General features: G+C 45.3%; 1 protein-coding gene and 1 long non-coding RNA gene across 5 annotated transcripts in view; one reads left to right on the forward strand and one right to left on the reverse strand.

Annotated features, from left to right (window-relative positions):
* The window catches only part of FAM13A (family with sequence similarity 13 member A), a 136,497-nt gene that overhangs the window by 71,861 nt on the left and 44,318 nt on the right, over positions 1 to 20,318 (forward strand). For all 4 annotated transcript variants that reach the window (XM_053404085.1, XM_053404087.1, XM_053404086.1 and 1 more), the window contains one exon: positions 13,251 to 13,292. In XM_053404085.1, the coding sequence (XP_053260060.1) occupies positions 13,251 to 13,292 (42 nt within the window). The remainder of the gene's footprint in view (positions 1 to 13,250; positions 13,293 to 20,318) is intronic.
* Positions 14,747 to 15,337, reverse strand: LOC128421374 (uncharacterized). Its single transcript, XR_008332297.1, has 2 exons — positions 15,266 to 15,337; positions 14,747 to 15,015 (listed from the first exon to the last, which is right to left on the reverse strand). It is a non-coding gene; the product is annotated as an uncharacterized LOC128421374 (long non-coding RNA).

A 20,318-nucleotide genomic window follows, 5' to 3' on the forward strand; every position in this document is an offset into this window, starting at 1 on the left:
GTTATATTGTGGTATAAATGCAGAGGTTCCTCACTGGCATGAGAGGTGCACTCTGTACATGCTCATGCCATTCCCCCCCCCCCAAGACTCATGGTTACAAAAGATTTTTTTTTATATATTTTTTGCACAGTCCCACTGACCCCATGGGTCAATCTCAACCGCTTTGAGGACCCCTGTTTTAGGGCAGAAACGTGTTTTCGATAAAAGCTGGAGAAGGAGTGTTGTCGTCTGCTAGTAAATGGGTATTTTAATGTATTTGCTTCTCTATTTCTGACTTGCTGAGGTGCCTTTACATGTCTTTTGTACTTCAGTCTTAGACACATGTAATTTGTATGTGAGCTCTCTCTCTTGAGTAGGCTTGTCCAGGATTGAAGTGCCCTAAACAGTACTTATTGTGATGCATCCTTAACAGTGAAAGAGGAGCAATGGGTTAGGAATGCTGCTTTGCTTTTTGAAATATTTGAAATGTGCAGAATTTTCAGGGCAACGGTTTTATTTCAAAGTTGCCTCGAGGACAGTCAAACCGTTGCTTTTGATGATTTTACACAGTCCAGCAGCTTTCCCCCCTCTGTGTGTGTGTGTGTATGGCGAGTGAGTGACAGGGCATGCTTGCTCATGTCAAAATAGAATACGATAAAACTATTTTGAAGCTGGGTTTTTATAGACGAGCTGCCAGGTCTGTGAAGAGGGAAAAGTATAAATACCATTTCAAGCATTAACAAGATCGTAATAGTTTCTGAGTCCTCTTATGGCTGCCTATAAAAACTGTTTGTGCCATAAATAGTGTGGTTTAATCTAGCGTGCTGACTTCATCTAGAAAATAAAAGGAACTCCATTGCGATATTAATAATACTGCTTGCTTACATATATTTTCTGAGCCTACAGGAATTTTTGTCCTTACACTTAGAATAAAAAGCATCAAAACCTGCTGCCCAAACATCTTTCATTAATGCTGACTTGAGTGAACTTTGACAATTCTGCCCCTGTCAAGTATACCAACTCTGCTCTGCACCACAGTTGCTCTCAAGAGAGCTCCGTTTTTGATTCCAAGAATTGCTGCTCCACTCTTGTAACTGAAGAGCTTTGGCTCATGAGAAACATCTGCCTCTTGGGGATCCTGAGCAGTGTAGCAGTTCATATCTCTCCATTGGAACACTCGACTGGAAATGCGTTTTCTAGGAAAATAGCATTTCTGTACGGAGAGATCTTGATGGCACTTCATAATTTTGTCAGTTAAATATTTAGCTTAGGGGCTATGTGTTGGAGAAGTTCGGTTTGCTGTATTGATTCATAAAAATAATTCTAACCAAGGCCTCCTTAAAACAAATATTTCTGTTTTTCCTTATAATTTTATTTTTGCAGCTGATTTTCAGCAAGCACCCTATTTAAACTGAGTAAGGGCTTGGTGGGTCCGTAAGCTGTCCAGAACTTAGAATTGTAAAGTTGGAAGGGACCCCAAGAGTCACCAAGTCCAATCCTCTGCAATACAGGAATATTTTGCCCACCATGTGCCTCAAACCCACGACCCTGAGATTAAGAGTCTCCTGCTCAACCAACTAAGCTATCCTGGCAGAACTAAACTTGTTTTAGGCACAGACTTTGCTCCCTTGACTCAAGCCTTCTCGCAAGTGGACTGTACCATTCCAGGCTATGGGTGGAAATTCACATCCCTTAATGCTTCTCTCCATAACAAAATTCCCCTCCCCTTAAAAGGTTTTGATCCTAGTATTTTCCTCTCATGTTCAGGGCTTTTCTTTGTGTGGAGGAGCATTAAAAAAAGCCAGAGAGTTGGAGATGGTACAGTCCACAGACACATGCTTTCCCTCTCATATCTCTCCTTTGGGCACAGGCAAAGAAACAAGTGAAGTTGCTATGGGCCATGAGATGAAAAGCTCTTCGGAGTGTGATCTTGACTCTTACCCCACCCCGAAAGAAAGTACCATTCTAGTTCTCACCGACCTTGACTAATTATTCCATTAGTCATGCACTCTGAACCACATGCATGGGCCTGGGCCAAATCCTGGGGGCTGTAAACATAAGCAGTCGCTTTTATGATGCCAACAGACTACTGTGTCAGCTCCTAAAGCTGAATTCTATTGCCATCATCATCATCATCGTTAAACAGTGGGGCCTATTGTTAACTAATGTGTCAATAAAGAACTGGAGGAAGGGCCATAGCTCAAAGATTGCAAAATGTACCAGATTTAATCTCCAGGTAGGGACTGCAGCCATCCAGGGTCTTTGTTTTGTACTGAGCTAGATGAAGGATGGTCTTGAATGTGGAAGCTGCAGTAGATCCAGGATGGAATATAATGCTCCCATTGTTTTAGCATTTCAGGATGCAAGTTTTGTCCCCATAGACCCTTCATGGTCAAGATGTAGCTCCTCCCTCCCATTGTTTGCTCAGATCTTGAAACCGAATACTTTTTTCTCACTCTGCCGGCTGTGTGTTGAGTCCACCTGACACGGAAGAGGCATTATCATGGACTTTTCACACATTGGTGGGGTGGTCTCTTGCCTTGGCGCAAAGCTCTTCTGGAAAATGCCAGCACTGTGCAAAACCATGAATGAGAAGTTGGTGCCTGTTCAGAGGCACTTGCAAGATAACTTTCAATAGCAGCTGATGGACAGAAAGCGGTTTTCGATGGAGAGGTAGTGAGAATGAGGTTCAAAAGGCAAGGCAACTGTTAATGGCAAGTGCGGAAGGAGTTGAAGTGTAAGTGGTTGGTCTTCTTGGTCTTCTAACTCAGTGTTGAACTGGCTGGCAACAGCTCTCAAGTTGAGGGCCGCAGACAGGGAGACTTCCCCAGTGTTGAAGGTTGAACCTGGCACCCTTTATGTGCCAAGTGTGTGGCGTTCACCAGCTCTGCATGGTGATATCCAGAACTGAACCTGAAACCCTTAGCACGGGCCCCTCGCTGCTTAAGTCCTGCTTCTGCTGGGTTGCTTTTGTGAAAGTCTCTTCTAAAGATGGTGGCTTGGTTGGTGGCAAGGGACTCTGTTTGAGGCAGAAAGGAAAGCGGGGGGACGACGACGACAACTCAATGCTTGGTGGATTGTTAGCAGATTGCATAGTAATGCATTAACCTGTGAACATGTTGGCATACAGTTCTGCAAAGGGTACTGTCAGATGGCAATGGTGGTTGCTCGTGAGTAGCCAGTCAGGACACTGACCTGTCTTTTACAGGTTTTATTTAGGCGCAAAAACTATTTACAGTGCAGAACCACAAGTTCATGTCTGCCTCAGTCGCTAGCAGAATCCGGGAGTGGTCATTTCCGGGTCCTCCCCCAGCATAAGAGCTTCGTCACCCCCCAGCCTTTTCCTTCCTTCTTTGCGTTTTACACCTCTGCGCAAGGTGGGCGATGGAAGAGGCGTGCTTCCCTCCTGGCTGGCTTGGCCAGGACCGGTGCTGAGGCTCCCAGCAGCATCCTCTAACCCTTTCCCCTCCTTTACCCGGGAGGTGTGGCTTTCCCCACCCTCAGACTGACGAGGTGCGGCGCTGGGGCTCCCAGCAGCATCCTCTGGTCCCTTCCCCTCTTCCCCACTGGAGGTGTGGCTTTCCCCACCTCAGGAAGAGGAACTGCTTCGCAAGATTTTCGGAGGTTCCCTGTAACCCAACTGTCCCTCTGCCTCCCTTCCCTGTTCCGATGGCAGTCCCCTGACAGGCACCGTATTCCAGGAATGTGGGATCCTTTTCACACCCTCACAGGGTAGACAGAGCAGTAAACAGAACTGCTGCCCTCCTGCTGTAGGGTGGTTACTATGCACACTCAGACACACCCCTCTATCCTGCATCTGAACAAGGAAAATCATGATCGGAGTTCAAACGCACATTCCAGCCATGCAGAAACATTCGGGGTGCAAAGCAGAACAAGTCCTGGGAAGACTTTTGAGGGCCAGGCAGGGAGTGCCCTGGAGTTGCCTTCCCCATTCTGTTCAACTGTTACTCACATGCAGAACAATCCCAGTTTAAAGCACAGTGCTAGACTGCACTTCTTTGACTGGACACTGCATCCCTCTGCTAAATAAAACCCCAACCAATGAGCAGATGCAGATTCATAGAGGCTCCACACACAAGCAGGATTCCTTTGCAGCTGCTTGTGTGTTAAGGGTTATTTTGCAGACTGCCATATTCAACGTTCAGGATTCAGAGGGTGGGGTAGCGCAGGACCGCTACTGCTTCAGACTGCGAGCGTTGAGTGTGGTGTAATGGTTTGTGCGTTGGGCTATGGCCTGGGAGACCAAGGCTCAAATCCCCACTCAGTAGCCATGACTCAGTGACCTTGGTCCAGTCTCTGTCCCCCAGTCTACCTTCCCTCATAGGGTTGCTGTGAGGATAAAATGGGAAGGGGAGAGACCACGTACACCACCCAGAGAAAAGGTGAACATAGTAAATAAATAACTCTTCAGTAGGGCCATATCTGACTTTTTATTGCTCATTAACAAATTTATTGTGGCAATAAGCACTAAGCTCTCAGATACATCATAATAAATGTACCATAATATTGTGAGTGGGTGGTATTTATGAAGGCCTAGAACCAGGCTGGAGCCTTTCCTAGCCCTGAATAGGTCTGGGCAATATCTGGTTTTCAACTTTGTGATATATATCCCCAGGTAAACATCGCAATATACTGATGTATCACAGTGTCTGAAATAAAGATGGAGCTATGTAGAGGCATTGGCTCGATTTATGGTTTTCTGCACATTGTGATTTTTTGCATAGCATGTACACATCATGATTTGCAATATATTGCCAGGTCAAAAATTACAAAACGGATATCATGATGTGGACTTCAAACCAGTTTTCAACAATTTATCAGTATATTGGCCCTCCCTATCCCTGATTGGAGCTGCCAGGGGTTTGATCCTGGAACAGTTCTCATGCAAAGCATTTCATCTCCCACTGAGCGATAGCCTATCCCCTCAAATTGCTTATGTGGTTGCTCTTCGTATGTATTGTAAGAAACTCACATTGTAATAAAAATATGGTTTCGAGAAGGCAAACTGAAGTCCTTTGTATTGCACTCCAAGCTTGAGATGGCCTGGGGCTGAAATCTCCAGTAGCACCATCCAGAAATACGCTTCTTGGTAGCAGAGGCCAAACTGACAGATGTGCTTAGACTGCGTACATGACCAGGTGGCCTCTTTATGGGTACCTGCAAATTATTAAGTTGAGAGATAAACTGAAAACCTTCAGGCTCATTTTACTTCCAACATATTGATCATGGAGCTCAGTCTCTGACCTATGCTCCTGCCATTGAAGACATTAGCTGATGTATAATCAGCCTACCAGCATTTTAATTGCCCTCCCTGTTTGTGGAATGTTATCTGTATTGGGTATTGTGGGGCCACTCTTAACAGCTTGGCTGTTTATATTCATAACATAGGTAAGCCCAATGAGATAAGGTTGGTACTTTGGACCTCACCACCCATCCGGGTACCTCTTAACATGCCTTGTGGGTTAAGATTCATGATTTAAGCTGTACCACACAGTTGTCAAAGGGCAAAAGGGTTTATGTATGAGAGTGATAGACAGGCCATAATTCAATAAATAATTTGTGAATAGTACACTTTATTCACTATTTAGGGAACAAAATAGAGACTGCTTAATTACAAAACTCTCTAAATGGTATACATAATAAGATTATTGTTACAATCCATAAAATGGTTCAAAGCACGAATATACATAACTTAATATTCAATAAAATACAGGTAAAATAAGTGAAACTTTGGAAACATAAATAACTAAATTATATTACATTATATTATTTTAATTAAAGTGTCACTACTCACAAAAAAGAAATGGCAGGATTGCCCTAATTTTTAAAATACCATTCGTCCCAAGCCTAGTTTAGTAGGTCACTTTGCTGAAAACAATGGGAAGTTTCTTTTTTCTTGTTTTAAAAAACAGTTCGATAAGACTTTTCCTTATCAAATAAAAAGAAACAATACAAACTTGAAGCATACAACCATGTGTTTGGTCACAGCACATGTAAGAGTAATGGAAAATCTCCCACAAATACACCATCCGTAAGACAGAAACACTAAATGAAGTTTATTTGCTTGTTTCAGTTGACTTGTTCAGAGGGAGGGAGTGATAAGGAAAACTGGGCATGTGGAAAGCCTTCATTTCATCAGTCAACTGCTCTGAGAGACTCTTGTTCAGGTAGTGCTACTTGATTTGTACAAACTGTGTAGATCCCAGAGGAGATTCCGGCTCTGCTATCCGGCAGGTAGCTTAAATTCCATTGGCTTCAGGGAGAGTCACTTTGCCTGCACACGACAACACATTCAAGCAGCCACAAATCCTTTTACTGAGAGAGTGGTTTACTTTTAACATGGAGTCACGTTGACAAGGGGGCATAAACAGGGACACGTTGCAAAAGATTCAGATTACTTGAGAGTTGGGGTAGTTTGGGCACAGTATCAAGTGTCCCAGCTTTTTGTCCTTGCTAGGCTGACCAGTAGTGATGTATGGAAGTGAGAGCTGGACCATAAAGAAGGCTGATTGCCGAAGAATTGATGCTTTTGAATTATGTTGCTGGAGGAGGCTCTTGAGAGTCCCATGGACTGCAAGAAGATCAAACCTATCCATTCTGAAGGAAATCAGCCCTGAGTGCTCACTGGAATCCTGAAGCTGAGGCTTCAATACTTTGGCCACCTCATGAGAAGAGAAGACTCCCTGGAAAAGACCCTGATGTTGGGAAAGATGGAGGGCGCAAGGAGAAGGGGACGACAGAGGACGAGATGGTTGGACAGTGTTCTCGAAGCTACAAACATGAGTTTGACCAAACTGCGGGAGGCAGTGGAAGACAGGAGTGCCTGGCATGCTCTGGTCCATGGGGTCACGAAGAGTCCGACACGACTGAACGACTAAACAACAAACAACAACAAGGCTGGCTTGAAGTCAAAGGGAGAGCCCTCCCAAAGCGGGGTTTTCAGACAGTGGCTGCAGCATCCTGTTTTGTTAGGGATCAGTTGCAGCCAATCCCAAGTGAGGTTTCCTGGCCAGCCTAGCTTGGCTCAGCTCCACTTGGGAGCCCCTGAGTGGGACTTCATTTCATGCCCAATTTAAAAGTCACCAAATACAAGGAGCAACCAGAACACCGCTCGAGGCTCCCAGTTACTGCTTTGCAGCTGCAGCATCACCTGCCCTCACCCCGTATCCCATACGGCATCAGGTGGGGGGCAGGTGGGGAACCAGCCCCCTCCCAGGCCAGATTAGGACCGCTGTGGCTCACAGGTTCCCCAGTGCTGCCCTGTATCATGGAAACATTCGCCTTGTGCCTGGTGCTGGGATATATAGTTCCCGAGGCAGAATGCTTGGATGTCTTTTGCAGATGCAGAACCTTTGCTTTTCCGACTGCAAGAATGGCTCCGTAGCTTCTCCGCACTCGACCACGTTTTCCATAACAGTTCCTCCATGCATTCTCTTGGGGTTGCTTAGTAACCTCATTCTTACACTCCTTGTTATGCAACTTAACTTGTGTTTGGTCTGTATTAACATGCTACTGTTGACTTCAAAGGAAGGGTGCAGCCTTGGCTGGAGTACAGCATCAGTCATTCTCTCCACCTCTTCTTGACCCATTTTCTGTCTTACCCATCCAGGGAGTCTTGCCAGACTGCAGATAATAAACAGATGTGCCTCTTCCCAGTTGTCTACCATCCTGTCCTCTCATTTTTAATCTTCAAGAAATAAAGCAGCAGAAGCTGGGCGGCTCTGTCCATGTAAACATGTTATTAAGAATGTAACATTAGGGTGAAAAGGAGGCAGTTTGCAGGTCTCCCCAGATGCAGTGTTTATCTTAAGCAGAATGCTTTACGGCATCTTTTAGATATTAAATGGAGATCAGCAGGCATTCCATTGAACCTTCAGTTTTTGGATAACCTATGCAACTGATACCGGTAGTTATCACAGGAACACAACCAGCTGATCTAGTGCCGGACAAGCCAAATAATCATAGAATCATAGAGTTGGAAGGGACCACGAGGGTCATCTAGTCCAACCCCCCTGCAAGGTCTGTCGCCCAATATGGGAGTCGAACCCACGACCTTCCGATTAAGAGTCTTGTGCTCTACTGACTGAGCTGTATGGCAGCAGGTAAAAACATAGGGTCCCTAGCTTGTAACGTCTTCCGAAGTGACTGGTAGTATTTCTGCATGCAAGGTAAGGCTGATTGGCTTGCTTGTTTCCATATTTTAAAAACATTATATCCCACCCTTTTGACCCTGAGGGTCATTTAATCTAACTCCCTGCAATGCAGGAACATCAAGGCTTAAAATAGCGTCAAATAGTGCCTGAAACTCACTCAACAGGTGCTAGGCAAGCACCCCTCTGCAGAATATTCCTGAGTTGGGAGCCACCACCAAAAAGACCCACTTCCTTGTTGCCTCTTGCCTAACCTATGTGGCAAGGGCTCCCAAAGTAGGATCAGATTGTCCTTTTGGTGCCTGTGACCCAAGCCATGTAAGGTTAAAGCCTCACCTTTGAATTGTGCCTAACATCTGATAAAAGGTAAAGGTAAAGGTACCCCTGCCCGTACGGGCCAGTCTTGCCAGACTCTGGGGTTGTGCGCCCATCTCACTCAAGAGGCCGGGGGCCAGCGCTGTCCACAGACACTTCCGGGTCACGTGGCCAGCGTGACAAAGCTGCATCTGGCGAGCCAGCGCAGCACACGGAAACGCCGTTTACCTTCCCGCTGGAGCGGTCCCTATTTATCTACTTGCACCCGGGAGTGCTTTCGAACTGCTAGGTTGGCAGGCGCTGGGACCGAGCAACGGGAGCGCACCCCGCCGCGGGGATTCGAACCGCCGACCTTTCGATCGGCAAGCCCTAGGCGCTGAGTCTTTTACCCACAGCGCCACCCGTGTCCCTCCTGACATCTGATAGGTTGGCAAAATAAGCAAGGGGAGCAGCCAGGAAAGGAAGTTGAGATTGCAAGGGCAGCAAGTTGTTTTCCTAGGGGGGTTGCTTTGAGAAGGAAGTGAGGTGGTGGGCCTTCTCTCCCCACCCTATTGCCACTCCCGGAAGTTCAGTTATTGCAAACACCATTTTAGAAACATAGGGAACTCATTAATAGACCCAATGGTCTATCTAACTCAGTTCTGTCCACCCAAGAGATGGGGAAGCTGTGATTTCCAGATATTGCTAAACAACCAATTCCCCAATGTTCTGCACCACACAGCCCCAGACTTCTTTTGCCCTTGGGTTGAGAAGGAAGGAAAGTGTAAGGAGGTCAGTGCTACTCTTCAATAAGCCAGTTGTTTATCCCTGCCTTAGAAACATGTAGTTGGAAAGAACTTCATAGGTCACCAAATGCCCCCTTTTTGAAGCAAGAATGCTGTGTCATGTAAAATGCATAATTGCTGATGTCTGATAATGCATCTTCACCTCACACAGTCAAATTAAAGCACCACTGCTTTAAAATTGTCACTTTTGCTCAAATCCTCGTGATATCCTGGACTTGTTTGGAAAAAATGCTCCCCACGACTTCCTGCAGAGGCCAAGTCCTTGCTATCTATTTACAAAAGAGATTGGCTTGCCAAGCTGAACCTGAATGATAAGGAGGAAAACAGATCCGACACTATGTAGTTTGCAGTGGGGTTAAGCCAAAATCAACAAACCTCTCCGTTAACCTGAGATGCCTGTACATAACCTGAGATGCCTGTACAGCTAAAAAACACACACCTGTTTCGGGTTTTCCCCACTCCTCCTTTCTGAAGCAAAAACAACCTAGGGTTTCTGGCAGGATTCATGCACTTGCTGGCAGATTCAGGTTCCACAGTTAAAGTTGATTTGCTGCTCTTGAGCTACAAACCTATCCCACCCCCATTGTGACTTTTGAGGATAAGGAACGTGATGGGAAAATCCCTTGCTTGACGCAGCATCCTTCGGTCTTCCTGCAAACAAATCAGAACAAATGCTTAATAAGCAGTTGCCTGGAAGGGACTGCATAATCCTGCTTCACCTTAAAAGGTGAACAGGTTTATTGTTTGCCTCTTGTGGACTTGAGTCCACTTCATCAAATGCTGAAGTGCAATCCTCAGTTGTCAGGTTACATCTATTTTTCCCCCCAAAAAATTTGAAATTGATTTTCCAAAAATTTTAAACAAACAAACAAACATAGATCTTAACTGTACTTAACCCAATCTTAGTAACATTCTTAAGTGACTTCCTCAAATCCCCCTGGCTGAATTTCAGTGTATATCATTGTAACAGTTTTCCAAAACAGATTTCTCATAAAATTAACTTAATCACTTAACATTCTTTTCATTTTAACTTTAAACATATTATTCTATAACATCACATATTTAAATCCTAAGCCTATCTGTTATTTGCAAGTTTTTCCAATTAAGTTATCTTAGCATATTTAACTAAATAGTCTTTAAATTTCATCCATTCTTCCTGGTACTCCTCCTCCTTCTGTTCGCGGATTCTTCCAGTAAGGTCGGCTGGCTCCGAAAAGTCCATCATCTTCATCTGCAGTTCCTCCACTGTTGGGACTTCTTGAGTTGTCAGGTTACATCTAGGCTTGGTTTATACATGCCGCAGAATGAATGTTGAAGCGCCGAGACAGTAGACTGATGCTGCTGTTTCTTCAGGCTGCAGGAGAATGATCACATTCTGAAATCTCCTCTCTTTTCATTTTAAAATTTCAACTGATTTTTAAACTTATTACATTGTTGTGTTGCTTGCACACTGCTTGGGGACAGTTGCAACTAAGTGGTATGTAAGTGGTTTATAAACATATACCGTATTTCCCCCTGTATAACACACCCCCATGTATAAGACGAGCCCTATTTGGGGGGACTCCAATTTAAGAAAATGGGGGGAGATGGCCCAGAGTTGTTGAGCTTTTTTTTGGGGGGGGGAATCATGGGTGCAACCAATCACCCATCCCCCCTATGCACTATCCATGTATAAGACGACCCCCAATTTTGAACATTATTTTGCAGTAAGAAAACGCCGGTTTATACATGGAAAAGTATGGTAAATATAAAAAATAAAAATTGAGCACAAACAGAAAAGCAGCATGCCTGGCAATCAGACTGTGATTGGGACGTTTCTCTCTTGATATGCTTGTCCCCTGTTGCATAAAGACTTTTATATTTTTAATCTGGAGGAATATCCCAAACTGGGATTTCCCCAGATTTTTGCGGCCTGATGTGCTGCAGTCCCTTTTGCCACCCCATCCGAAACTTGTTCTTCTGCATGCATGGACTTAGCATGCAACTTTGATTTTTTTTACTTTACTGTAGTTCAAATTGCTCTGGAAGTTGTTTTCCTGCAGGGTTCTTCTATCTGAGGTCAAAGCAGAATGCCATTAAATATAGTTCAGCAACCAAAACAGCTTGATTATATTTTAAGTACCCAAATATTTGGCAAGGGTGACATGGCCTTTCAACTTCTGAACAGGCACATGTCACTTCCCTGGCAAGTCCCTTTGCAAACATTTGCTCTGACCCTCCAAAGGTCTTTGTAGATTGGCTAGATTAATTCATTGGGGAGGGAAAGTCCATGTTTAACTTCTCCAAACTTAAGAAGAGTGTTTCTTGTTTAGGGCAGGAGGGAGTCATTGTCAGTTGGGTTGTAGCAGTGGGGAACTGAACACCATATAGAGGCAAAATAGCTAAGGGCTTGAGACAAGGAGTCTATCATTGACCTGGGTTCACTAAGAGAAACCGGTAGAGGGATATTGATGATGCAAGGTGTACTGGATTGTGTGTGTGTGTGTGTGTGCGCGCGCGCGTGCCTTGTGGCTCTTCCACAGTGTTTGTTTCTGACAGGCCCACAAGAAGAAAAGTTGTCGAACCACACTTTTAAGTAACAGATGTGTAATGATTCAAAACAAAAGGGCAAAAGGCAATCGTTGTTGCATCCCCATTATCTAGTACAATACTTTTGGGAAATGATGGAAAGGTGTGAGGGAAGGTTGAAGAGAAATCTCTTCTCCTTACTCCCCACCCCATAACCATTTAATGTGTGGGTGTTTGTTTTTACAAACGATATTCATAATTGGAGACCACGGCTTTCATTATCAAAGCTGGCTTTTTCTTTCTATAAATTAGCATTGGTGAACCCATTTATTGGCTTTCAAACTCTGGGTTATCAAAGAGTCCAAGATATTGTCAAGACTCCTACGCAACTTGGGACCTAAAAGATTTCCCAGCCTCTTACATAACCAGTTGGTCGCTATGCTTTGCAGGAGATGCACTCTTGCAGATAACCATTTCACCACCACAAGGTCCATTCTGTATGGTGCAGGATTCATGCCTTTAGTGTGGTAACACCTACACGTTGAAACTCCTTCCGTTACATAACAGAGAAACGGTGTCTCTATTGTCATATGGCAGTTGCTCCAGCACCATGTTCATTTTGGTTTCTTTCTCCCGCATCTTTTCCAGCTTTGCAATATCATTTTTCAGGTGTGGTCTTGGAGACACAGTATTCCAAGTGTGGTTACACCATGTAGAAGCTTACAGTGGTACCTCGGGTTAAGTACTTAATTCATTCCGGAGGTCCATTCTTAACCTAAAACTGTGCTTAACCTGAAGCACCACTTTAGCTAATGGGGCCTGCTGCTGCCGCCGTGCCGCCGGAGCACAATATCTGTTCTCATCCTGAAGCAAAGTTCTTAACCCGAGGTACTATTTCTGGGTTAGCAGAGTCTGTAACCTGAAGCGTATGTAACCTGAAGCATATGTAACCCGAGGTACCACTGTACTTTACCACTTGTATGCATTTAATTTTGATGGCATGGTTTTGAAACCAGCATTTTACATTGGTTTTTCTCTCCCTCCGTCCCCCCTCCCCCTGTTTTTTTTAGTAAAAGAAATTGTAACCTTCTTTAGAAGCCAATTGTTCATTTGTGGAACCACAGAAAGCCTCTGGTCCTCCCCGCCACCTCCCAGTCCTGGTTATGCTTATAGCAGATCATTGCAACGTTGCTATAGAAATAGCCCTTGAAGTCTTGCACAGCTGCTCAGGCTCCTGAAAGCTCAGCAGTTTTATCTAGTTCTGCCTTGGTGAGCACTAGCAAAACGACTTGGGGTTTTGTAACCTTGAAGAATGTAATTTAACACCCCCCCCCCCGCAAGCCTCTGTCTCTGGCAGTGCAGCAAAACATGCCTATCAGCACACCTTTTCCAGCCTCTGCTACTCAGATCTCAGTGGTTCAGTATGAATTAGCTTGCAAATGAAGGGCAGAAACTTGCATGCTAATGACAAATATGTTGTCTTCTTTTTCAGCTCTCGAGAGGATGAAAGGCCCATGTCACCGTTCTACCTAAGGTATTTACGTACTTCTATTTGCTTGTCTCCACTATGTTTCAGCTTTGTAAGAAACTGCTGCGGATGGGAGACAGTTATTAGTATTTTCTGCAGTATTTTTACAGTGTGCTCAAACGGACATGTCCTTCCTTAGCCAACGAGAGGAATCAGCTGTTCTGCATCCTGGCCAGGTGCAACAAAGCTCTTTTTCACACAACACATAATTAATCGTGGAAATCACTGCCACAAAGAAGCGCCGCAGTCTGCATGTATTCAGGGAAAACATGGAGGGAGAAGTGGTTTCATACATATTGACCCCACCCACTGAAAGCAGCATGGTCAGACAGACACATAAACATTGCGACAGCGGTGACTGGGGCCCAGTCAGACTGGTAGGCCAGTAGGTTGGGAGACCAACAGCAGGGGGAGCCAGAGCTAATAACAAAAGTCTCTATGACTTTTCCTGATTTCTGCACATCGGTTTCTCAATCTCAGAATGCCAGGGATTTGTTGCTTATTTTAGCAAGGAGATGTTTAGGGATTTTTCTTCTTCTTTTAAATATTATAGTGGATATCGTTTGGGAAGGGCTGTGGCAAAGTGATAGGGCATCTGCTTTGCACAAGATCTCTGGCATCTCCAAGTAGGAGAGACCCCTGTCCAAAACTTTGGAAAGCCTCTTGCAGTCATTGTAGACAATAATGCACTCCTGGTTTGACTTAGTTTCCCACATTTCTGTGATTATATAAGGAGATGCCTGTGCAAATGCTTCACATCACACATAGAAACAAATGGAGTTCTGGAGGTCTTCGGGTTTTGAAAGTTGTTTCCAGGCTTGCTTTTATCATTCCTGGAATATTGGAATACAGGAAAAGCATCTAGGGCATAATCTCCTGATGGGACTACTCGATGAGCAGGTCTTGGAAGCGCATTGGTGGTGTGCCCCATTTAAATCAGTATCTTGTTAATTAAAGCAAAGCAATAATCTAGCTTTGCGACATAATTCCCTGTTGCACAGCTTGTTTCGTTTTGTGACTTCGCTTAGCATAATAATGCACCCCTGATTACATTTGGCAGCTTGTTTCTTTAAAAAGAAAGGAAGAAAGAAAGAATGGCTGTACAGTGTCACACACCAGAAATGCGTGGTTTGCCAAGAGGAGTTAATTTGGCAGGGAAGATGGCCACAAGCTGGCCAACGGCAGGTGCTTCGCTGCCTGAGAGCTCTTGTGGCAAGAGGTAGCTCTTGCTGCTTCAACAACTCCTGCCATTTATCTTCCCTGCCTTGCTGCAGAAACCGGGGGGGGGGGGGGGGTAATTGCCCTGCAATGATTCCATGCCAGAAGCTGCTTTGCAAGACATCTCTTTTCTTTTCCCACCCTGCCGTTTTGCTGACTTCCTGCCCCGCCGCGCTTGCCTTGATGTAGACATATTTATGCGATAGAACAACTGAGCAATTAACGTAAACACATGGAGGATGTGGGCTGCAGCTTTTATACAGTACACAGAGTACAATGGTCGAGAGGAGAGACGGTTATGTAACATGCTGGGTGGGTGCAAACAAGAGCTGTCCATATTCCAAGGACTGCAGGGTGCTTTTTCTCTTGCCAGCTGGCAGGAACGCTATGTATATGCCTTTTTTTATGCTTCTTATCATCGGCGCTGCAAATGTTGCAGAGTTTCTGATGAGCGCAGCGGCTTGTGTTCCTTAACGATCTCCTCTCTCCCGTTTCAGTCAAGGGACGTAACCTAAAGAGCACAGCGGAATGATTAAACAAACATCTGTAACATTAGAATCTTAATTGTCTGAAATTCCTTTTAGACTTGGTGCACTCTTAAATCCCCCTCCATGTGGGTGCAGCCCTTTGTAAATCCAAGTGCAGACATCTGCTTAACCTTGAGCCAGTTTCTACAGCCCTATCTGTAAAAGTAGACAAATAACCGGAGGCTTTCAGTCAAAGATTTGGCCTGTTATTTGCTCTGCACATCTTCTCCCTACCTGTTGTGTGTCTGTCTTCTTTCCCCTGTGACTCCTCTTCCTTGCCTTGTCCGCTGCATTGTTCCAGCCCTCCTTTCCTAGATTCCCCTGTCTCTGTTTCCCTTAGCACAGCCTCCGCCAATCTGGCGCCTTCCAGATGTTTTGGACTACAACTCTCAGCCAGCCCAGCTGTGCACCTGACCTCCCATCCCTATGGCAGGTTGAGACTCTAAGCAAGAGAGCAGCTAAGCCAATGGTAACCAGTGGCTTGGCCAGCCCCACTGTGACAGACAGGCAGGTAGCTGAGCCAATCACAGCTGGAGTTCATCACCACCATGACCACTGCTTAGCGCACTGTAATATAGGTTTTTTTAACAACATAAAACAATATGCTATTTCTCAATTTTGTGGTGGTGCTAAATTGACACAAGAATCTTGCACGCCAAAAATACTGTTTATATGACTCAAAGCAAATAGCACTTGGAACCGTGATTGCCTTCCCTCCATTGTTTTAGTAAGAGCAACAAAAACTATATTATATTATCAAACATGTAATGCAATTCCATTCAGATCAACAGGAATATTGTCATCCGTTTTAGGAGGTGTCAGTTGTAGCTTAAAACATGAAGCTGCCATGTTATAATAGGTTAAAAGCCAAGAGGATCATTGTTTGGTTTTCTAAATATTTGTACACAGAAACTTTCTGTGCCTTGTCTTTTGCTTGGTAATCCTGGGTTTATATTAGCACTGAGATTCTTAGATAAGCAGGGCGTCCTTCAGAAAACTGAAAACAACAGGTGGTGAATGTCAACAGGGGTAGATAAGAAACTTTCAGGTAATGCAAGCAGGGCCTGGATCTCCAGGTGTTTAGGTCAGCCAAGTAGAAATGATCAGTTGTCCAGGAGAAAACCATGTTCTGTGTTAGACTTTAGAGATGCTTGGCAGAGGCAGCAAAACAAAATTTGACATCATGAATGGCCAGAGAAAGACTTAATTCCTATTATGCTAGTGGGTACAATGTATAGAGAAGGGACATCTAAGACGTAGGCCCCTTTCCTTTTCGAATTGAAAATATCAGGCTCATCTCCTGAAGGAGGCACCAAGTCTCTTCTAGAGCAGGATTTGCCAGTACTGTGTCTGTGGGTGCTAATATATCTGCCAGTTACTGCCTTTGGTGTCTGAGAAAGGCCTCATTCAACATCCCATCAAAAATACAAAATGCATGAGGGACTCTATGCTGTTCCTGCACCAGCAGTTCCTGTTTGCTCTAGCTCAGCATCTCCTACATAACCCCACGGCAGCCATTTTTTGTTATGCCACGCCACCCTGGCAGCCATTTTGTGACTGGCGCCCACAGAAACTTCCTTCTCAGAATTCCAAATATGTCCTTGCAGTCCAAAAAGGTTGGCAATCCCTGTTCTAGAGTGGGAAAACAGGGTGTTGATGGTCCCTCAGAATAAGTTTGTCTTTTGGTTTGCTTTCGTGACTCTGGGATCCAATAACTGTCGTCGTTTATTAGGAAAGCTCTCTAGCGCCATCTCGGTTAACTGCATGTTGCAAGTAAATGCATTTAAGTAATCTGTGGTGCCATGTTTTGAAACTAAAGCCCTCCTTTTTTAAAATAAAAGTGGGGGATTGTAAAGGACTGAAGGGGCAGGATGATTAACCTGCCTCCTCACGTGAGTCTAAGCATTTTCTATGGGGCAGAAGCAGCCGTTTTGGAGAACAGTAAGGAGCTGACAAATGGGGAAGCGTTAAAAACCAGGGGTTAACTGCCACTCCTTTGGGCATAAAGGTGGAATTTAATTTAAAAAATTATCCACCCACCCTTGGCTGCCCCTTAACTCTGAAATGCTCTGTTTTCAAAGTGAGCTAATTTAATTTGTTTTTGTTTTTTTAAAAGGTTAATTTGAACTGGCACCCAGATCTCAGCAGGGCTTACTACCAATAAGCTCAGGCTGTGTCAGTGTTTTGGGGGAGTTAGGGTTAGACGTTGCTTTTTTTACTTTAGCAGGGTGGTGTTGTGGTTGGAGTCTTGGATTCGAATCCTTGCTCGGCCGTGAAGCTCACTGAGTGACCTTCGGCCAGTCACTGCCTCTCAGCCTCATGTGCCACACAAGGTTGTTGGGATTAAGTGAGGAGGAATAAAACCATATGTGTTCACTTTAAGCTCCTTGGAGGGAAAAGGTGGTTTATAAATGTGGCAGATAAATGAGAATGATGTCACACTGTCTTGAGTTTAACAAGCATGATTTTGTGCCTGAGAAACACCTCCTCCCCAAAAAAATATCTAATATAGGAGAGTCCATTTCTTGGGTGGGGAGAGCATAGACTTGCCAAAGTGAATAATACAGGAGAGGTCCCTGTGGCTAGCCTCAGCGAAAATTTTTGCACGCCCTCCCGGAGCACAGCTAGGCTTTCAGCTGCAGGTGTCGCTGCTCACAAATCCCCAGCAATGATTTGATTAGAGGAAAGGGGGAGGAAAGTGCAAGAGTAAATAATTGCTTTCTGCCTGGACTAGCTTCCTCGATAAGAGAAGCAGCCGCCTTGCAAACACACCAGGGCACACGATGACAGACGTGTGAAAATGCTCCAGGAAAGCTAGACTTCAGCCTTGCCTGGTCCCCTTTTAAAAGCTGATTGATCTGCAGGCACTTGTCTCTGTGCTGTAAACGGAAAAGGCCTCACCTTCTCATTTCCTTGCATCGAAGCTGCTGCTGCTGCTAAAAGACACAAGGTCAGGCCATGTTTGCTGTGGTTCCTGGTCAGTTGGTATCTCTGCAGATACATATGGCCAGCATGAGTACCATACAGATGTTGTCGTCGTGTTGTGGCTCCCTGATGACTCTGTGTTCATCCTCTGAGACCCTTCTTTGTGTGCCTCTTCCACACGGGGCCGGAAGAGTGGCAACACGAGAACGGGGCCTTTTCTGCAGTGGCTTCCCATTTGTGGAATGCTCTCCCCAGCAAGGCTGGCACCTTCATTATATATCTTTAGGCGCCAGGCCTTTGGCTGATTAATACTCTATGGCCTTTTAAATGTGTTTGTGGGATGGGGGCGCTATTGTTTCATTGCTTCTGTTTTGATTATCTCTCTTGTGCTTTTATCATGTATTTTTATCTTGAGATCTTTGGATGAAGGGCGGTATATAAATCTAATAAATAAATAAATATTTAGTGGCAAAACCGGGTTTTCCTTTGGGTAAAGTGTGTCCTTGTACACCTGACCCTGTAAGACTGGACCACAAATAAAGAAAATAATAATATTTATTTATTTATTTATTTATTTATACATACATACATACATACATACCCCGCCTATCTGGTTGGGCTTCCCCAGCCACTCTGGACGGCTTCCAAAAAAATATTAAAATACTGTAATACATCAAACATTAAAAGCCTCCCTAAACAGGGCTGCCTTCAGGTGTCTTCTAAAAGTCTGGTAGTTGTTGTTCTCTTTGAGATCTGGTGGGAGGGCGTTCCACAGGGTGGGTGCCACTACCAAGAAGGCCCTCTGCCTGGTTCCCTGTAACTTGGCTTCTCGCAGTGAGGGAACCGCCAGAAGGCCCTCGGTGCTGGACCTCAGTGTCCGGGTAAACGATGGGAGTGGAGAAGCTCCCTAAGGACTAGCGCCTTAACTCGTTTTTAGGCCTTTCTTCGGCAAGACCTGGAGGTCTGTCCTAAGTTGAAGCCCTGATGTCCTTCTTCTTCTTAGAATCATAGAATCGTAAGAGAGATGGAAGGGACCACGAAGGTCATTTAGTCCAATCCCCTGCGATGCAGGACTCTTTTGCCCAACATGGGGCTCGAACCCACAACACTGAGATTAAGATTCTCACACTGTACCTAGTGAGCTATCCCAGCAGTTCTTCTCTGTTACATTTGTACCCACCTTTCCTTCAAGGAGATCAAGGTGACTTAGATAGTTCTCATTCCCTTCTGATCTTTACAACAACCCTGTGAGGTAGGTTGGGCTGAGATCATGTGACCGGCTCAGGGTTACCCAGCAAGCTTTGCATTAGAAGAATGCTGCCCGTCTCTAATGAATAGACTGCTTCTTTCTAGACTAACCCAACGCGTTCTGGGTAGCAGCGAGGGGTTCACACATTACAGTGGTACCACTGGATGCGAACGGGATCCATTCCGGAGCCCCGTTCGCATCCTGAAGTGAATGCAACCCGCATCCGCAGGTTGCGATTCACCACTTCCGTGCATGCTCGTGACATCATTTTGAGCATCTGCGCATGCGTGAGCGGCAAAACCCGGAAGTAACGCACTCCGTTACTTCTGGGTCGCCGCAGAGCACAACCCAAAAAGGCTTAACCTGAAGCGACTTCAACCCGAGGTATGACTGTACTAGAAAGTACTAGCAGGAATGCTTAGCAGTAACTCCGAAGAAGCACACCGGAGACAAACTGTTTGAGAAGCAGGACTCTTGAAGCGTTTTCTTGTTCAGCAAGCGTGCATTAGGGTGTTGTGCTGAGCCTTGCATTTCGCAGCGTATCTGCCTCCCTCAGCGGCACCATGTCGTTCTTGTTTGCACACATGCAGGCCAGCCAGCTGGGCGAACTAATTCTCTTGCCGATAAGAGGATCAAGCCAAACGAAATGTTTTAAGCTCATAACAACTTGGTTTATGAATACTGTAGTCAGGCTCTGAACCTCAGTAACATGTCACATGGCCCCTCTTATCTGCAAAGCTGAGTCAGCGGGATGGAGGAGGCGGAGAGAGAGGACTCCGGCACGTCTCAGACCTGGCCTTGCCTCCCAGTTCAGAGAGCTTCTCCGAAGACAAGGCCCTGTGTTCTCGCTTCCTGGGAAGACAAAACTTTGACGATGATAGGTAGCCCCACGGAGAGGTCATTGCAGTAGTCCAAGCGGGAGATAACTAGAGCATGCACCACTCTGGCAAGACAAGTCGGCGGGCAGGTAGGGTCTCAGCCTGTGTACCAGATGGAGCTGGTACCCTGGACACAGAATTGACCTGTGCCTCCATGGACAGCTGTGAGTCCAAAATGACTCCCAGGCTGCGCACCTGGTCCTTCAGGGACACAGTTGCCCCATTCAGTATTGTC

The sequence above is a fragment of the Podarcis raffonei genome, chromosome 9 (assembly GCF_027172205.1).
Source record: "Podarcis raffonei isolate rPodRaf1 chromosome 9, rPodRaf1.pri, whole genome shotgun sequence".
NCBI lineage: Eukaryota > Metazoa > Chordata > Lepidosauria > Squamata > Lacertidae > Podarcis > Podarcis raffonei.